General features: G+C 45.4%; 1 protein-coding gene across 1 annotated transcript; it reads right to left on the bottom strand.

Annotated features, from left to right (window-relative positions):
• Window positions 1-249: 249 nt before the first annotated feature.
• Window positions 250-8,493, bottom strand: LOC126335597 (trypsin-7-like). Its single transcript, XM_049999047.1, has 2 exons — window positions 8,065-8,493; window positions 250-1,525 (listed from the first exon to the last, which is right to left on the bottom strand). Exons 1-2 carry the CDS (start codon window positions 8,455-8,457, stop codon window positions 1,160-1,162), a joined length of 759 nt encoding a protein of 252 aa, XP_049855004.1. The 5' UTR covers window positions 8,458-8,493; the 3' UTR covers window positions 250-1,159.
• Window positions 8,494-19,286: the final 10,793 nt, after the last annotated feature.

Genomic DNA, 19,286 nt, shown 5'->3' with positions numbered 1-19,286 from the left:
ACGTCTACATCGACATGACAAAGTTAACCATGTAAAGTCACTGTGTGAGCACCCAGCTCTGGAATTTAAATGCGGCATTCTCTACTCGTTTCGCATTGTTACTGCTGTGGTCTTATTGACTTTGTTTTTAAGGCTTTATTAACATTTTCTTCTCGCGTACTTGATGACACTTGTGTGTGACACTGTTGAATCTGTGGATATTACTTGCTGTTATATGTTTTTGGTTGTCGGAAGTGATGAAAGTTTACAGAAACGTGAAATTATTTACTCTTTAAATTACAGTTCATTACATACATTATAAAGGCGAAACTCGTTGCATAATTCGAAACAGTTATGCTTTAGTGTATGGTAGACAATTCTGCATTATAAGCAGCATTTTGGCGAGTGTTGCATTTTACAGAAATAAGAATTAAATGACGTTAACGTATCTATTTAACCGTGGTAGACGTTGTAAGCGTTAATTTGTGGATATCTCAATATCCTCTGATTCCAAAATTTTTTACTTCGAATTTCCAAGGATCCACTTAGTCGTTTTTATGTAACACTGAATATGATGCAAACCTTCCTGTAAACAACAACCAACAAGTGCGTTTGTTTGCCGAATTCTCCGCGTTTAAAAATATTGGTCCCACAAAAACTATAGTACGATAAAAGCCCTTCTTGATTACGAGAGGTACTCGACGAAATTTAGTGAGTTACCGTTTTGGTAAGTCCCTGATCTCTGGTGTCGAGTAAGAACGTAACACTAAATGACACTAAATGACTCACTTCACTTTCGTGAATTGTAGATATTTAATAACTTCCAGACTGCAGAATTATACATGAGACACATATATTACATTAGTTTATTGCTAATGTGGTGACACGCGATATACATCTTCTTTTCGTTTCTCAGAGAACCTACTCTAACTGTGCCACTCGCAGACTCCACAGTGGCTGCGCCCTCTCGATAAATATATCTCTGAGGAAAAACGCTGCGTTTCTTTTATTTCGCTACGAGTGTTGACCGGCGGAGGAATTTTAAAAAGTACAGTAAAACATTTAGATACAGTCGAACTAATACGTCGTAAACTGTACTCGCCGACATCCGCGTACGTGCACGCGTTTGGAAAGGCGAGGTAAATTTGTGAACGCGGAAAGGCGGGAAGAGGAGATCGGGCTAGACGCCGACGGTGCCGTTGATCCAGGAGCGCAGCGAGGCGACGTTGGTGTAGACGCCCGGGTACTGCGGGTAGTAGCAGCCGTAGCCCCAGGAGACGACGCCGTACTGCGTGCCGCCGGCGACCAGCGGGCCGCCGTAGTCGCCGTTGCAGTAGTCGAGCCCGCCGTCGGGCCCGGCCGTGCAGATCTTGTCGTCGGTGATGAGCTGGCCCTGGAACGTGGCGTTGCACGCGTCGCGGTCCAGCACGGTCGTGTTGACGGCGTGCAGCTGCAGCGGGTACTCCTGGCCCGCGTCGACGCTGCCCCAGCCCGACACCGTCACCTGGCTGCCCGCCAACGGCTCCTCCTCCGCCAGCGCCACCGGCTGCCGTCACACGCAACGACAGTGAGGTCGAGGAACGAGCACCTGTACTCTAACAAATCATTGGCGAGACGCAGAAATGGACCATAAAGATTGAAACTTTACGCGGCAAAAACCCGACGGCAATCCGCAGGGCGTTGAGTGAAGCTTGTGCTGAGTTTCCAGCGGACTGCAGGACCCGTTCGGTTACTGGCTGACCGAGCTGTTACTCGCAACGTGTTGCCACGCGTCCCCGGTTCCCCCCGGCCTTCCGCAGGACTGCGGCCGCTCCGATCCGTGAGGCCGGGCCTCGCTGGCCTCAACAACTTCCAACTGTGACACTGTTCAGGTCGGCCGGGCGCGCCTCTTTGCGTCGGCGGGCGCACTGTGAAGCGCAGTTCCCTCGGCAGCGAAACTGACGGCAAAGGCGGCTGCAGATGTCGGGTGGGTTCGGTCCGCGATCTTCAGTAGCGCAGCTGTTGCCGCAGTCCGCAAGTCTGTGGGTACGCTCACTTTTCTCAGTGCAGCCGTGGACCTCACTGCTCGAGTTAGCGGTGTTTCGCATTCACTGCAAAGTAACCGCGAGTATTTCGGTCGCGAAAGTCGTCGATTGGTCGCTGGGCTGATTTGGGGGGAGGGGGGAGGGGGGTGGAGGCTAACAGCGAGGTCATCTGTCCCGTCGGTTTCCTTTCAAAGGAACCGTCCCGGCATTTGCCCGAAGCAATTTTGGGAAATCACACAAAACCTTCATCTGGACGGCCGGAGGCGGGTTTGAACCGTCGTCCTCCCGAATGTGAGTCCAGTGTGATAACCACTGCGCCACCTCGGTCGGTTAAATTCGTAGGAATACGACGCTTTGCATCTTAATTCTTAAGTAATAACACTTGGTAATGTCCATGCCTCGACTTCACTTTGTGACTATTAGTTTTACGGATCTGTCGGTGTACCCTCACATTGATGAGAGGCTGAACGAGTTATCAAAACGCTCGTTTGTGTTTCAGTTGCTTATTTCTTTTCTCTTGCCCTGCAATAAGATGTTTCAGACTAGCCTGTGTGCATAAGTCGTAATTAAATTCTAGGAGGCTGCCTCATATTCTATTTTTTTAACAATATATGGAAGTTTTTATTTGACTTGTCGGATTTCTGGCCTGACGAATTCCTCTGTTGCCTCCGACAAAAATTTCCTTCAGCAACGCCCGGTTGACGAAATGGGAACTGATGCCAGTCGCGGGACTGCAGTAGTTCAGCAGCGGACGCTAAATGCAGCAGCCAGTCGGAAATCACAGACCGGGCAGTTTCCATCTCTCTGCAAATGTAAACTTGCAAGTGTTGTACTACACCGACTAGACTACTTAGCCCGGGTGAAGTAGCCTGCCTTAACACAGTGGAACGAGCGGTAATCGCCTCGTACTGCATTGTAGCGGAAGAAGAAGAAGAAGAAGGAGAAGAGAGCAGACGTGACAGAGTGCGTTGGTCCGCCACGCCAGACTGTGTCTGCTACGCTGTCGGCCACACGGGGCATCGAAGAACGGAAGATCCGGCAGACAGAAACGGCGAAGCGCATCCTGTCTGGTGGAGCCAGCTGCTGACGCTGCACAACTTCGTGCCCCTCTAAAGATCACCACCCAGCACTGCCGCTACCACTGCAGCGGCCGAAGTTCGCAATCGCCTCAGACAAAAAGATCCGAGTCAAAGGAGGAAAAACGCTCACTGACGGAGGCGCGCGAAGTATACGGTCCAGCAATGTCGGTATCGTCAGATCTGATGTTTCTCTCGAATCTTCTTCACAGGTGACGGACATGGACGTCGGGCTGAGCCTCCGCCCACTGCCCAGCAGAAAGTGCTGCCCACCTGGCAGGTGGCTCCCATCCTATAGTGGAACGTGTGGACGAACTGAAACTCCTAATAAGCAACACCCTCTGTGCTTCTGTTTGCAGGATACCAAAAGTGTCTGAGGCACCTGTACTATGGGGCTATGTGCTCTATCACAAGGATGACCTGGCTGGGGAAAAGGCAGAGCGAAGGGGTCGCTTTGTTTGTCAGTGATCCGCACCACTGCACACCTCTCCCCTCGGCCTCTGACCTGCGAGCAGTTGCCACCGGAATTCGTGTCTGCCAGACGACCAGTGTTTGCTCCCTATATGTACCTGCACGAGATGCAATAAATAGACTCTGAGGCTCTCACAGATCTTGTACGGCGATCCCGTCGACCATTTCTCGTACTGGTAGGCGTCAGTGCCCGTCATGTTTCGTGGGGATCGCCCTCTACTCGCCTTCCCGCTCCAGTTTCGGAGAACCTCACGTCTCAGCACAGGTACTGCCACCAGTTTTTGTGCTGCTACGAGCTCATTCTCAGCCGTCGACCTACCCTTCTGCTCTCCAGTCCTCGTAGACTCTGCTTAGTGGCAAGTCATTGATGACCTTCATTCCAGAGATCACTTCCTACTCCGCATTCACCTACTGCATGGAGAGGTTACAGAAAGGCAGGGCTAACTGGACGCTGTTCAGCCAGGAGTTGGTGGGCCACATCTCACGAGAGATCCGGCGTGTCGCTGACATATCCGTCAAAAAGTCCTAGGGTCATCTTCGGAGGCAACCTGTATTTCGTCGGCCTGGTGAGTGCCACTCAGCAATGCTGCTCAGGGGTGCGGCTGTACCTCGGTTAACTACAGTCCAATAGCAGGAAACCCCACAGCTTTCCGTGTTGCAAGAGCCGACGCGTGACATATAACTCAGGACAGCCAGAAGAGGTCATGCGCAGCACTCCCAGACTGCACCCACCACTCCACAAGTTCCACAAAAGTATGGGAGGCCGTCACCAAGATTTCTGATACACAGTCGGACGACAGAGCTTTTTGCAAAGAGTACTGCTAACGCCAGGCAGGATCCGGCGTTTCGACAATACCGCGCGACTGTATACAGGTGCAAGACTTCAGATAGAAAAAAATCTGAGTCTCACAACTATCCTTTCTCCATGTGGGAGCTGGAATCGTCGCCATCTGAGAGTCATGATACTGCAATCACTCACGACCAAATCTGGTACTACACGTTTCGACATTTGCCAGCAGTGGCAAAGGAAATCCTCCTCGAATGTTTCAATTTTGCCGGCCGGAGTGGCCGAGCGATTCTAGCCGCTGCAGTCTGCAACCGCGTGACCGTTACGGTCGCAGGTTCGAATCCTGCCTCGGGCATGGATGTGTGTGTTGTCCTTAGGTTAGTTAGGTTTAAGTAGTTCTAAGTTCTAAGGGACTGATGACCTAACATGTTAAGTCCCATAGTGCTCAGAGCCATTTGAACCATTTTTAGTTTCAGTTTGACATGGCAGATAAGTCACTTCCCTTACTTCTAAAACCAGCAAAGGACTGCATATGTCGCAGTAGTTACTGGAGCGTCACCTTAACGAGCTGTCTGCAAAAGACCTTGGAGTGAATGGTTAACTGTCGTCTGGTCTGGTTGTTAGAGACGTGGCTACTCCATAGCCGTACTCAGTGTGGATTCCGCAGATTTCAGTCCACCCGACCTAGCTGAAGACTCCTATTCGCAGGCTTTCCTACGTAAACGTCACTGTAAGCGTATTCTCTGATGTCAGTAAGGTGTATGATACTACTTGAAGACACAGCTTTCTCATGCAACTGGATCAGTGGGGCTTTCGTGGCCACCTCCCCATCTTCGTGCAGTCTTTCATGTCTAAGCGGTTTTTTAGGTCCCAAGTTGGTGACGGGCTGTCAGATCGATTAGAGCAGGAGAGAATGGTGTCCCTCAGGGCAGAGTTTTAAGTATTACTCACTTTGCCATAGCCATAAATAGTATCACGTCTACCGTAAGGATTTCCATACACTGCTCCTTATTTGTGGACGATTTTTGATTTCTGTTGCTCCTTCAGTGTTGCAACAGTGAGCCATCACCTCCAACTTACGATGGACGGGCTAGAGGAGTGGGGTGCAAAGGTGAATTTTCAGTTCTCTGCGGGTAAGCGTCTGTGTGTGCATTTTAATAGTTCTCGTCGTATTTTCACCGGACTTGCATATGTGGGATACCATTCTACATTTTAAAGACTAAGTGAGGTTTCTGGGTCTGATGTTTGACTTGAAACTGTCATGCTTCCCACAACTGATGTACGTGAAAGGCAGTGAATGTCTTGATGTGCCTCAGCCACAGGTGGGGAGCAGACAGGGCCCATCTGGTCCAGTTTTATAGGGCTCTCGTGCTTTTGAGGCCAGACTACGGGTGCAGGGTGTACGTATCAGCGAGGTCTTCTTACCTGAAGATTAGTGACGCTACCCACCGTGAGGGGACCAGGCTGGCCGTGTGCGCTTCACTGGGCCAGCCCCGCACCCACTCTCTGCGCTCAGGCTGGGGAACTTGTACTCACCATTTGGTGGTGCCACTCACCATCTGCTACTCACCACCTGCTACTCACCATCTGGTGGCAGCTCCATGTGGTGCATCACACATGTAAGCTCCTCACAGCTACATACCATACTTTTGCTCGTCGTCCTTCGGCACACCTTTTCTCCAATCGTGAGCAAGCAATAACGCCATTTGGAACGCACATGCAACATGCACTAGAGTCATTTAGTGTGGAGCACATACCATCCCAAATTCGGGATTTTAAGGCCTACCACCACGGTTATTGCTCAGCTCCAGAGTAAATTTAGATGTGCTCTAGTACAGGAGGGATTACACTCCTGTATATGTTTTTAATACATTAGTTTATGACTACAACTGTACAGCCGTCTTTACGGATGTGTCGAAACAGATGGGACTCCGTCGGTCGCTCTGTTATTTTCCCCGATCATGTCCTCGAGGTCCAACTGCCCAAGATTTCACGGTCTTCGATGCACAATGGTTTGTGGACTTTAAGGCAGTGGAGCAGATTGGACGTGAGTCAGGTGCTAAAGTACTTGTGTATTCCGATTCTGTGCGTGCCCATCACTTCCTGCAACTCTTGCATCCAGCAGATAGAGTAGTCCACAATATCCAGGACACAGTCCTCCAACTACACGGGCTGGCAAAAGAGGTGCCTCTTTGGTAGCTAGTAGGGCACACAGCCGTACGATAGGGCAGACGCAGCAGCCTATGAGCCGTGTGGCGATCCTGAGTCACTTGCCCGTGCACTCTGCCACGCCGCTGCTGAGGTACAAAGGCGAGTGAAGGGCGACAAGCTGCCTCCATCACAGTCCGCGACGAGGTCCTCACAGCGTGTAGTGACTGTGCGCCACAGAGGGCAGTGGCAGAACTGCCGATACACTTGCCCTCTATTTCAACTGACTTCCTAAAGAATGTGTTTAGAGTTTTAAGGTTTCGTGACATGTCCAATTTGTTTTCAAGAATTTTACGGCTGGTTCAGGCACGTTCTTTGTGAGTGGTCAGGCATTCACATTCTCCTGTGCCTTCCCTCTCTGTCTTCTGTGGTTGCACTCCTGTCTGCATGCCATCTATAGCACCTTCACCCGCGTCGTATTAAGGCCTGTGGGATAAAGAGATAGTGTTGGGCAATGCGAGTGAGGTCGCAGTGAGTGACTGAGTGGAGTTTTATAGGTTTCCTTCTCATCGTGTGACAACAAGTTTGGTCGTTTTACCCACATCCATTTCTTTTAAAATGTGTAAGCAGAGCGCTCATAGCTTCGGCTTGTAAGTTAACACACACACACACACACACACACAGAGAGAGAGAGAGAGAGAGAGAGAGAGAGAGAGAGAAATTCCAATAAAAAAAGTACAAAGAGAAATATGCCACTAATTAGAAGGTTGGAATAGAGAGGGAAGTTTAACAATCAGATTAGTTTTACGCGTTGGTGTGTATTTTCTTTTATTTCGGTTTTTTCACACACTGCAAGTAATATTTTCTCTTAAGACTTTTTGGAAAGTAATGTTTTAGTGCGTTAGAAAAAGTAGAAAAGGAAGGTTTTATTTTCAAAGAAAGCGAACTATAGTTTCTACAAGGCAATAAGTTTCATCTAATAAAGTGACTCTTCAGAGACGTCTTTTAAGTACACGCTCGTAGTCTATCTATTATTTATCGTAATGTAACGAATGCTATAATTGTAAAACTTCAGGAAAATGCTGTTATAGTCCACTTAGAAAGAAGTTCGGAAGAAGCAGCCGATAAAAATGTCAAATGATTAGGACTGTATTTCTGCCAAAATATATGTTTTGTTTAATTCGACTATTCTCAGTTAGAAGAAACATTTAGTTTCCCGGGAAGAAAACGGACAGAACGTTGTCGGACAGAAATGGGAATTTCAGTTTCACCCTCGGAAGTAGCAAAGTACTTCACCTGGGACACGAAATTATACGGAAGCCACCAGAGCCACGCCAGTGAAAGCTAGTACGAAGAACCGATGACGGGATCGAGGGAAGGGAGCAGCCTTTACGGACGAAGAAACAAGAAAGAAAGAAAGTCGGTGGAGCATTTGCCCCTCGAAAGGCAAAGGTTCGTGCCAGTCCGAGACCCAGTGCAGTGTACAGCTTTAATCTCCGCTGCGGAGTGGAAACCGTGCCCGGAAGCGCTGTCTGCTTTTATAAGACGAGTTAACTTTGAGTATTGGTGGACGTAGTACCTGAACGTTGTCACTGAACGAGATGGCAACCGAGACCTCGAAGAAGCCGATGTCTTTGTCGGAGATGGCGTTGTCGAAGTCCGGGTGCCAGAGCAGCCGGCTGGCGTTGTAGGTGTCTCCGCCGCTGCCTCGGGTCGAGGAGCCGACGCGCAGCAGGTAGTACAGGGGCTCGCCGCCCACGACGCACCATGCGTTCGTCATCACCCAGGCGGCGCTGACGACGGAGCCGCCGCAGCGGTGCGCGCCCACGTACTCCACGGACACCTGCCACGGGAACTCGGAGATGTCGACCGGCTCGCCGGCCAGCACGCGGCCCCCGCCGCCCCCGCCCGCCCCCGCGGCCGGCAGCCACAGCCAGCAGCAGCACAGCAGCGCGCACCACGGCCCCCGCATCTCTGCCGCGCGCCGCCGCCGCCTTCGCCTCTCCACACTTATCAGCCGCCTCCGCCTCTCCACACTTATCAATCGCTTCCAGTCCAAACAACATGCTGACAGGTAGATTTCCACGAGCTGGGCAAACCCCATCTCAAAACGGCAATTAAATTAGCCACTCTAGCTATTATCGCAAACAATAAAGCACATTCCCGCTTGGAGCAATATCTCGAATGGAGCAAAGGCGTCCACAGTCGGTGTGGTTTCCTGCCTCTACTTTTGCTAGAAAGAGGGCAGTGCTGAAAGCTAGTGCGCGTCCTGCTCTCTGCTTATGCGTATCTGTGCTCGAGAGGTTGCCTTTCCCATATTTAGCGTATTATACAGTGCATCAAAGTACCAAAATTCTGTAAACGTATTGCGTGCTGTAAATTAAAGAATAGCTCACCCGCATCTCTACACTAAGGAGCAGAAATTTGCGACACTTTTCCGCGCAATCAATTCGCCGTCAGTGTTTCCCTCGTGTAAATGAGGGTTAGCCCTAAATCCCTATTAGTACTGAAGATGCGAAAGCAATTCTGTTACGCTTCGCGATTAAACCCTCTGAAACGATTTGCCAACGATATCTCTACCGAGGGCGGCTTCTGAGGTAGTGCCGCTGTGTCGTGGCACCAGAAAGGCAGAGAAATCTGTACGAATTGCAGAACTACAGAAGCACGATCTACCATCTACCGATCGTGTTAGAATACATCGGGGTGCAAACTTCTTGTAACCCAGTTGCGATACCTTTCTGCAAGTTAATGCTAAAGCATTCCTAAACTCAAATTAATGCTTAATTAAATCGAAAAAGAAATGATAAATCTAATTATCGCTATAAATAGTTATATACAATTTGAATATAGCTATGCCCTTAGATTTTGAAACTAATATGCATTATTTCAGTATTGGTATATTTCACAAGAACAGAGCTATAGGAACACAACAAGAAAACTAACGTATTCACCACCCGTCGAGCATCTATTTTTCAAACAAGGGCGTAGTATTTATGTTTATACTTGTTACTATCGTGTAATACAGTTCTGTACAAACATGTTGTAGTTATTGTTGGTCCAAGTAATTGACCGTATATGTCTCTGTACACACTGTTATCTGTAAGGGAAAATTTCAGTTGACCGTGAAAATAGCAAACGTGAACAAAGTAAATGAGTTATTAAAAACGTTATTTAGCGACACGACTCTCAGTGAAAAAATTCAAATCAAAACGCTAGGTAGGTCACTCCCGAATCCGAATCTGCAGCAGCAAATAGAAAATCGATGCCCTAAGTTCAATCCAGAAATTTACCAAAGAATGGATGGATATGTGTGAAGAAAGCAACGCTGTATTTTTGTTTTCCTTGTGTGTTATTTGGGAGCGATGTTCATTGGGGTAAGACCGAAATAATTGATATTGGGCATAAGTACGGTACATGAAATGTCAAAGCGACACATGAATAATATGCTTAGTCTTTCATTCCTAGCCTAAACCAACATTCAGCAGAAATTAGATTCGCAATATAGACAAACAACGGACAGCCACAACAATATAAATTGAATTTAATTGAAAACTATATTCAGTTCTGTGGTGCTTTGGAACTGGCTCTCAGGGGCCACGATGAATCTGATGCCTCTCAAAAGAAGGGGGTTTTCCGTCAGCTAATTCACTTCAGTGCGGAACAGGATAAAGATCTTCACGTTCATTTCAGTCAAGCATCAATGTTCAAGGGCATTTCTAAGACTGTTCAGAAAGAACTACTGCAATGCGTGTTGGAAGTGTACCATGATGAAGTTCGTAGAGAGATAAAACGTGCCGATTATGTTGCAATCATCGCGGATGAAACCACAGATGCGATTTGCCAATTTCAGATGGTTATTTTTTTGCGTTATATTGTTGAGCGAAACCTGTTGAGAGATTTTGGAACTTTGTTAATCCAGGAAGTCAGAATGTTCATACTATAGCTGAGAGTATTATGAAAACAAAATGAACCATTAATTGGCGATGACCGAGCAAAACTAATAGCCCAGAGATACGACGGTGCAGACGTTACGAGTGGCAAGTCGTATGGGAATCAGAAACTAATTAAAGAGAAATACCCAAATAAAAGCTTCATCCATTGTTATGTGCATCAGTTCAACCTTATTATATCTACTGCAGCCTCTGTTAATGGTAAAGCTCACATATTTTTTGCACATTTTTCAGGTATTTCTTCGTTCTTTCGTTACTCGCCACGAAGATCCATAGTGTTGCATAGCGTTATTCACGAGACGGAATTACCATTCTGAAGTGGTAAAAGATGTTTTTGAAAATGGGGAAGATTCTATTGGTGTTATGGAAGTCACTCAAACAAGAGAAAGCATAAAATTATCTTCTACTATTGAAAAAGCAAGACTGCAAGAATTCATTTTCTGGCTATCATTATTCTAAAAGATAATTCCTCATGTAGACGTACTTTTTAATCAGCTTCAGAAGAAAATAACCGGACCGATGAAAGCAAAACAAGACATCCAGAACTTTGAAGTTTTAATGCAAAACATCAGAGATGACATTGACTCGATTGTTAACTACATTAGTTTCGAAAATGACGAAACGATGCCGGGCAAGAAGTGTAGGATGCCATCCTTTCTGAAATAAAATTACTGAACACCTCATTGCAGCCAACTTATTTCATGTAAATCAGTTTGACAAATACACCACAAATTTTCCACACAAAAATGCCTTGAAATCAGACACACACACATCTGAGGAAAAAAGAAATTATAAGGGTGAGCTTCAAGTCTTCTACGTTAGCACGAGTTGAGAGCAATTTCTGCCACAGTTCCGTTTCTTTCGCTGATTCTAGAGGATGAACTTTGTGAGACATTCGACGAGACTGTTATAAGTTTTGAGTCTGCTAATAACGATTATCTCGACATTAGTAGCCGGCCGCTGTGGCCGAGCGGTTCTAGGCGCTCGAGTCCGGAACCACGCGGCTGCTACGGTCGCAGGTTCGAATCCTGCCTCGGGCATGGATGTGTGCGGGGTCGTTAGGTTAGTTAAGTTTAAGTAGTTCTAAGTCTAGGGGACTGATGAACTCAGATGTTGAGTCCCAAAGTGCTTAGAGCCATGAGACCATGAGACCGTTAGAAGCTGAGCGATGCTTTTCGATGCTCACGAGAATTAAAACGTTCCTGCGAAACATCATGGAAGAAGAACGACTGAATGCCTTAAGGATGCTATCCTGTGAGGGATGCTATCCTTGCCGACAAGGAATGGATTTCCAATACCGTTCCTACTAAATATTTTGAAACTGTTTTCCCAAAGTCATGGAGTTGCCGACGGAGTACAGTGCCTTTAGTGTTATATCTCAGTAATTTGATTAAATTTGCTTCGCAAAATCCAGATTACAAGTTCGGATAATTTATACATGCTCTATTATTTCCGCTACTGGCGCTTATGTTGTAGCGGACACTATTCTGGCAGTCGGCCGTCGGAAGTGGAGGGGAGGTGAGAGGAGCGGAGTGGGGGGGACAAGCCACGCCTCCCTCTCACAGGGCTGCCAGCCTACGCCCGGGTTCTGTGCTCCTGGGAAGGCGGAACTAACGTAATAGTGGACATATGGATCGCTGATTACATCTGGTGTTGTGAGAGTCCTATTCGAACCCTGTGACAGAGCAAGATTGCTCTCTGCACTCATTTCAAAATAAGAAAAGGAAACAGCCAGCAAGCGCAACTCAAAGCAATGCGGAGCACATAAATTATTCGGTAACGGATAGAGCGCAATTGTCAGCTGAGTTTGGCAGTGTCTTTAACGTGGTAGTTCAGGCCCGATCTCCACCGATATCTTACGCAATCGTACATCGTAACACCCCCTACTTACGTCTACCATGTAAAAGTGACCGCACATACCATGTGAGCAGTGAAGAATTGTGCTGTCGATATGTGTGCGCGCGCGTGCATATGTGTGTGCGAGAGAGATTTTTGGAGTTAGCGTTACGTTTTATATCTCATGCAGACATGGGAAAAAGATAGCTAAAGCAACCTCACTCTCTCCCTCTCATATAGAAACGCTTGCTATCATGTTCTTCAGGAATATATCAAACTTTCATTGTACACAAGGGTGTGTTGTAATAAGAGTTTATTTCCCTATTCGTTTTGTTTGGTACAATATGAAATATATGAATTCTTGACGAAATGCCGTAATACGTTCGATGCTACCAGACTTAAGTTTTTTCGGCACCGCCATTGGAACGCCTCAGCGGCTGCCACTCGTCTCTACCAAATAAACTCACACCCGCGAGTCATCCCCAGATCTCTTTCTCCAAACTTAACGAGTAACTATTAAACACTCATTGGATAATGGCGTAAATACTACTTGGTTGTCAAACTTTTTGTGCTCCAGCCCAGACGGAAATCGCGCCCGGGTAGCCGGCGTAAAGCGGGAAACCCGGCTGCGAGTCGCGTCGGGCACAAATTTTCGCTTGCCGCAATTGAATTCCGTCGTGAAAAACGTCTACTCTTTGGAAAAGCAGCTTACTCCCTGACTTTTGAACTGTATCTTACTTGTGAAGATGTCGATATGTTCTAGATAACATCCAACGGGCCTCGGAAGCGCCAACGGCACCGACCGACCGCCATGTAATTCTGGACGCGGATACGGTCATCGGGCCCCGTTGTTAGAGATAAGGCAACTCCTTAGCCGCTCTCGTTGTGGATTCCGGAGATTTCGGTCCACTGTCGACAACCTCAGCCTACTAGAGGCAGCTGTCCAGCAGGCTTTCCTCTGTGACCTCAGTAAAGTGTACGGCCACGAGTTGGAGGCACAGTATTCTTGAGCAGCTCGAGGCCAGCTCGCACTCCTCGTGTGGTGAAGCGCTGTCGCCTCGCTGTGAGCAGCGTTGTAGCCTGTCCCCGATGTTATTCAATCTGTATATTGAGCAAGCAGTGAAGGAAACAAAAGCAAAATTCAGAGAAGGTATTAAAATCCACGGAGAAGAAATAAAAAACTTTGAGGTTTGCCGATGACATTGTAATTCTGTCAGAGACAGCAAATGACTTGGAAGTGCAGTTGAACGGAATGGATAGTCTCTTGAAAGGAGGGTATAAGACGAACACCAACAAAAGCAAAACGAGTATAATGGAATGTAGTCGAATTAAGTTGGGTGATGCTGAAGGAATTAGATTAGGAAATGAGACACTTAAAGTAGTAAAGGAGTTTTGCTGTTTGGGGAGCAAAATAACTGATGATGGTGGGAGTAGAGAGGATGAAAAATGTATACTGGCAATGGCAAGGAAAGCGTTTCTGAAGAAGAGAAATTTGTTAACATCGAGTATAGATTTAAGTGTCAGGAAGTCGTTTCTGAAAGTATTTGTATGGATTGTAACCATGTATGGATGTGAAACATGGATGTCACATAGTTTAGACAAGAAGAGAATAGAAGCTTTCGAAATGTGGTGTTAGAGAAGAATGCTGACTATTAGATGGGTAGATCACCTAACTAATGAGGAAGTACTGAATAGGATTGGGGAGAAGAGATGTTTGTGGCACAACTTGACTAGAAGAAGGGATCGGTTGGTAGGACATGTTCTGAGGCATCAAGATCCACCAATTTAGTATCGGAGGGCAGCGTAGAGGGCAAAAATCGCAGAGGGAGACCAAAGATGAATACGCCAAGCAGATCCAGAAGGATGTAGGTTGCAGTAAGTACTGGGAGATGAAGAAGTTTGGAGAGGATAGAGTAGCATGGAGAGCTGCATCAAACCAGTCTCAGGACTGAAGACCGCAACAACAACAACAACAAATGATAATGAATGGTTTTTTTTTTAATCACATTTCGGCCCACGTCTAAAGTTACGAGTGTGATTGAACATGGAAGACGATTCGCTTCACATTCTACCCACCAGCACTAACAAGTACTTCCAGAAACTATTCCGCAGCACAGCTCGTGGCTGTGTCGCGATCATAACAGCTTAACGCTCGAGCGTTTCCTCGCGCTGCAGCGGCTACCGGCCACCGGCCAGACGCCACCCGCCGCCTAAAATCCGGCGCCGCCCATGTGAACGCGGCGCCACGCTATCAGTGTATGTATCAACTGTCATTTTAGAATTTGAAGTTCTAGTTATCATCTTGCAGTTAAGCACTGGATTTTGTATACTTGAAAATCGTGAACTACGGTTAAGCATTGTAAAACTGAGTTGCAAGTGGAAAAGGTGTAACATCTGCAACACAATATTTACTTTTGGTATAGCAGAGCGGTGAATGCAGAGGAGGCAGCTACAAAGATTTGAACGGTGTGTGGAGCGACGGCTTGTGCGAAAAATACGCCAGAAAAAGATATTCTTGTTTCAACAAAGATCGTTCCGACATGAATGATTTTCCACGTTAAGGAAGTCTCGACTACTGATATATGTGATGGATTACCTTTTAAGCATCATGCGACATTTGCATTCAACAGGCAAAGTTCAGAAGTCTGGTGTAGGACTACTGCGTGCTCTAATTCGAAACAACAAAAATCAACCGAGTGACAATTATTGAACGTCATCAGGTCGTTCATTGAGCATTCCTATGCAGAACTGTTACTGGTGACGTGTTATGATGCCTTTATCGTTAACTTCCTAAGAAGAAATGAAAGGCTGAGCCCCACCAAAAGACGTAAACTCGAGTAAAGAGCTGTTGTTGTTGTTGTTGTCTTCAGTCCTGACACTGGTTTGATGCAGCTCTCCATGCTACTCTATCCTGTGTAAGCTTCTTCATCTCCCAGTACTTACTGCAACCTACATCCTTCTGAATCTGCTTAGTGTTTTCATTTCGTGGTCTCCCTCTACGATTTTTACCCTTCGACGCTGGCCTCCAATACTAAATTTGTGATCCCCTGATGCCTCAGAACATGTCCTACCAACCGATCCCTTCTTCTAGTCAAGTTGTGCCACAAATTTCTTTTCTCCCCAATCTTATTCAATACCTCCTCATTAGTTATGTGGTCTACCCATCTAATCTTAAACATTCTTCTGTAGCACCGCATTTCAAAAGCTTCTATTGTCTTCCTGTCCAAACTATTTATCGCCCACCTTTCACGTCCATACATGGCTACATTCCATACAAATACTTTCAGAAACGACTTCCTGACACTTAAATCTATACTCGATGTTAACAAATTTCTCTTCTTCAGAAACGCTTTCCTTGCCATTTCCAGTCTACATTTTATATCCTCTCTACTTCGACCATCATCAGTTATTTTGCTCCCCAAATAGCAAAACTCCTTTACTACTTTAAGTGTCTCACTTCCTAATCTAATTCCCTCAGCATCACCCGACTTAATTCGACTACATTCCATTATCTTCATTTTGATTTTGTTGATGGTCATCTTATGTCCTCCTTTCAAGACACTGTCCATTCCGTTCAATTGCTCTTCCAAGTCATCGGCGAAACTCAACGTTTTTATTTCTTCTCTATGGACTTTTATACATACTCCGAATCTTTTGTTTCCTTTACTGCTGGCTCAATATACAGATTGAATAACATCGGAGAGAGACTACAACCCTGCCTCACTCCGTTCCCAACCACTGCTACCCTTTCATGTCCCTCGACTCTTATAACTGCCATCTGGTTTCTGTACAAATTGTAAATAGCCTTTCGCTCCCTGTATTTTACCCCTGCCACCTTTAGAATTTGAAAGAGAGTATTCAAGTCAACAGTGTCAAAAGCTTTCTCTAAGTCTACAAATGCTAGAAATGTAGGCTTGCCTTTCCTTAATCTATTTTCTAAGATAAGTCGTAAGGTCAGTAATGCCTCACGTGTTCCAACATTTCTTCGGAATCCAAACTTATCTTCCCCGAGGTCGGCTTCTACCAGTTTTTCCATTCGTCTGTAAAGAATTCGCGTTTGTATTTTGCAGCTGTGACTTATTAAACTGATAGTTCGGTAATTTTCACATCTGTCAACACCTGCTTTCTTTGGGATTGGAATTATTATATTCTTCATGAAGTCTGAGGGTATTTCGCCTGTCTCATATATCTTGCTCACCAGATGGTATAGTTTTGTCAGGACTGGCTCTCCCAAGGCTGTCAGTAGTTCTAATGGAATGTTGTCTACTCCCGGGGCCTTGTTTCGACTCAGGTCTTTCAGTGCTCTGTCAAACTCTTCACGCAGTATCATATCTCCCATTTCATCTTCATCTAGATCCTCTACCATTTCCACAATATTGTCCTCAAGTACATCACCCTTGTACAGACCCTCTATTTACTCCTTCCATCTTCCCGCTTTCCTTTCTTTTCTTAGAACTGGGTTTCCATCTGAGCTCTTGATATTCATACAAGTGGATCTCTTTTGTCCAAAGGTCTCTTTAATTTCACTGTAGGCAGTATCTATTTTGGCCCTACTGAGATAATCCTCTACATCCTTACATTTGTCCTCTAGCCATCCCTGATTAGCCATTTTTCGCTTCCTGTCGATCGCATTTTTGAGACGTATGTATTCCCTTTTGCCTGCTTCATTTACTGCGTTTTTATATTTTCTCCTTTCATCAATCTAATTCAATATTTCTTCTGTTACCCAAGGATTTCTACTAGCCCTCGTCTTTTTACCTACTTTATCCTCTGCTGCCTTCACTACTTCTTCATCCCTTAGAGGTACCCATTCTTCTTCTACTGTATTTCTTTCCCCCATTCCTGTCAATTGTTCCCTTATGCTCTCCTTGAAACTGTGTACAACCTCTGGTTCTTTCAATTTATCCAGGTTCCATCTCCTTAACTTCCCACCTTTTTGCAGTTTCTTCAGTTTTGATCTACAGTTCATAACCAAGAGATTGTGGTCAGAGTCCACATCTGCCCCTGAAAATGTCTTACAATTTAAAACCTGGTTCCTAAACCTCTGTCTTACCATTATATAATCTAACTGAAACCTTCTAGTATCTCCAGGATTCTTCCATGTATAAAACCTTCTTTTATGATTCTTGAACCAAGTGTTCGCTATGATTAAGTTATGCTCTGTGCAAAAATCAACCAGACGGCTTCTTCTTTCATTTCTCTCCCCCAATCCATATTGAAAGAGTAGTGTGAACATAATATTGTATATCTGATAGCTCCAAAAGTGTGTTTTGGGCTATGAATTCTGCCCCAAGGGGTGTGTGCATCACAGCTGGAATTTGTTGCCAACAACTGAAACACCTTTCTGTCGCAGTGTAAGAAAATCGAGCAACAAAACTACATCACCTGTTCTACTGCATGATAACGCACTCTGTTGATTTGAGAAACAAAATTGTCCACGAGATTGATAGGAAAGTCGTCTCTCAGGCACTTGTATTGATACGGAAGTCCTCTCTCAAGCACTTGTGCCTTTCGTCATATACTCGTAAAATTTTACCTTTCCCGCACTTGATCGATCAATCGATAAGGCAGTTATTTCTAGGCGAGAATACTCTTCAGACGACACTGGTTTAATGACATCGTTAGAACGAGTAGGTGTCTACGGGAATAGAATTTGTAAACAACTTTAGCATTGTCAGATTGTTTTAGAAATCGTGAAAGAAAATACTGCTGCTGATTAATTTCTCTTTGATGATTTCTGTTGCACTCAGTAAACTAATGAAAATCGCAATTTAAATATTCACTTTACTAATACAAATTAAATTCAGCTTACTACAAAAACATCACGACGGCAGTCTATCTTAATAAAGCATTAAGTATATGTAAGACGACTCAGCCTATTTTAACACGAATAAGTAGGATATTACCGACTTCTGACTTCTAAGAGACCTGTATTTACTTCATTTCCTGCATCATTCGCAAGTACTATGATAACGTGGCAGTTTATGCATAAAATTATGTATTCACAACAACAAAAAATATGTCGGCAGAAAACAAAAGGGGCATTACGAATTTGGCAGTACCGCAAGGCTGTCGCTTTCACACTAAGGGTTACTGAAAGTAGGAAGAAGGATTTTTCTCGATCTTTGACTTACGATTCCCTCATTGAATTTGTATCTGCCTGCTCGTAGCTCTGCTACAAAGGAATTAAAAATCTGGGTTTCATCGAGTCTCGAAAGGCGAACGAAAGCAGCTTGCACCTGGTAGCTAAGCATATTACCTGGGAAATGGTTTTTTCCTAAGTGGGTGGACATCCTTTTGAGGTTGAAGTGTTGGCAAATGTCGGTCAGACGTGTACCGTTGGTGTAAGTGTTTCGGTGTGTTGAATTTGTACCAGTGATTTTTCTATAGGTTTTTTCTGTCCCAAATAGAGAGTTGAAGTCTCCCATTAGTATTTTCACGTCATCGTGGTGAATTTTGCTCATAGTATTTTCGAGTGTGTTCCAGAATTTTTCGACATTTTTGGTGTTTTTCTTTTTTGCGATGTTGGTGGGGGCATGCGCATTGATGGGTGTATATTTTTTACTGGGGCTCTGAATGAGCATAGTCATAAGTCGATTGATGATGGCTGTGATTTCTTTGACAGAGTTGATGATAGATCTGTGTTCGAGAAAAGCAATGCCGAAGATTGGTACGCCTTTCGCTACCTTTTGTTGTATTTTGCTCATGAAGGTGAAATGTAATGCAAGGTTTCATTGTCAGTTAGTCATGATTCTTGAAGAGCAAGAATGACAATTTTCGGTCGATTTCTTATGTGAGATTATTTAGTTTTTGTGTTTGGATCAATGTATCGATGTTTAGTTTTCAAATGCATGTTTTCTGCTTGTAGGGAAATTTATCAGAGATCTTCGATATTCTCTGCTATGCTAACCTGGACTCCCCAGAATCCGAAAATCCAACTGCTGCCTTTCGAAGGGCGGGTTGTGTACCACCTGGGGCAAAGTTGACTTTGCTTGCACAGTTCACGTTTGCTTGT

The sequence above is a fragment of the Schistocerca gregaria genome, chromosome 2 (genome assembly GCF_023897955.1).
Source record: "Schistocerca gregaria isolate iqSchGreg1 chromosome 2, iqSchGreg1.2, whole genome shotgun sequence".
Lineage (NCBI taxonomy): Eukaryota > Metazoa > Arthropoda > Insecta > Orthoptera > Acrididae > Schistocerca > Schistocerca gregaria.
This window is presented reverse-complemented; position numbering and strand designations above follow the sequence as displayed.

Coding starts and splice junctions, on each gene's coding strand:
- LOC126335597 (XM_049999047.1), bottom strand. CDS start 8,457: ATGCGGGGGCCGTGGTGCGCGCTGCTGTGCTGCTGCTGGCTGTGGCTG. Junction 1,526..8,064: donor CGTTCAGTGACAACGTTCAG/GTACTACGTCCA, acceptor GTGTGACGGCAG/CCGGTGGCGCTGGCGGAGGA.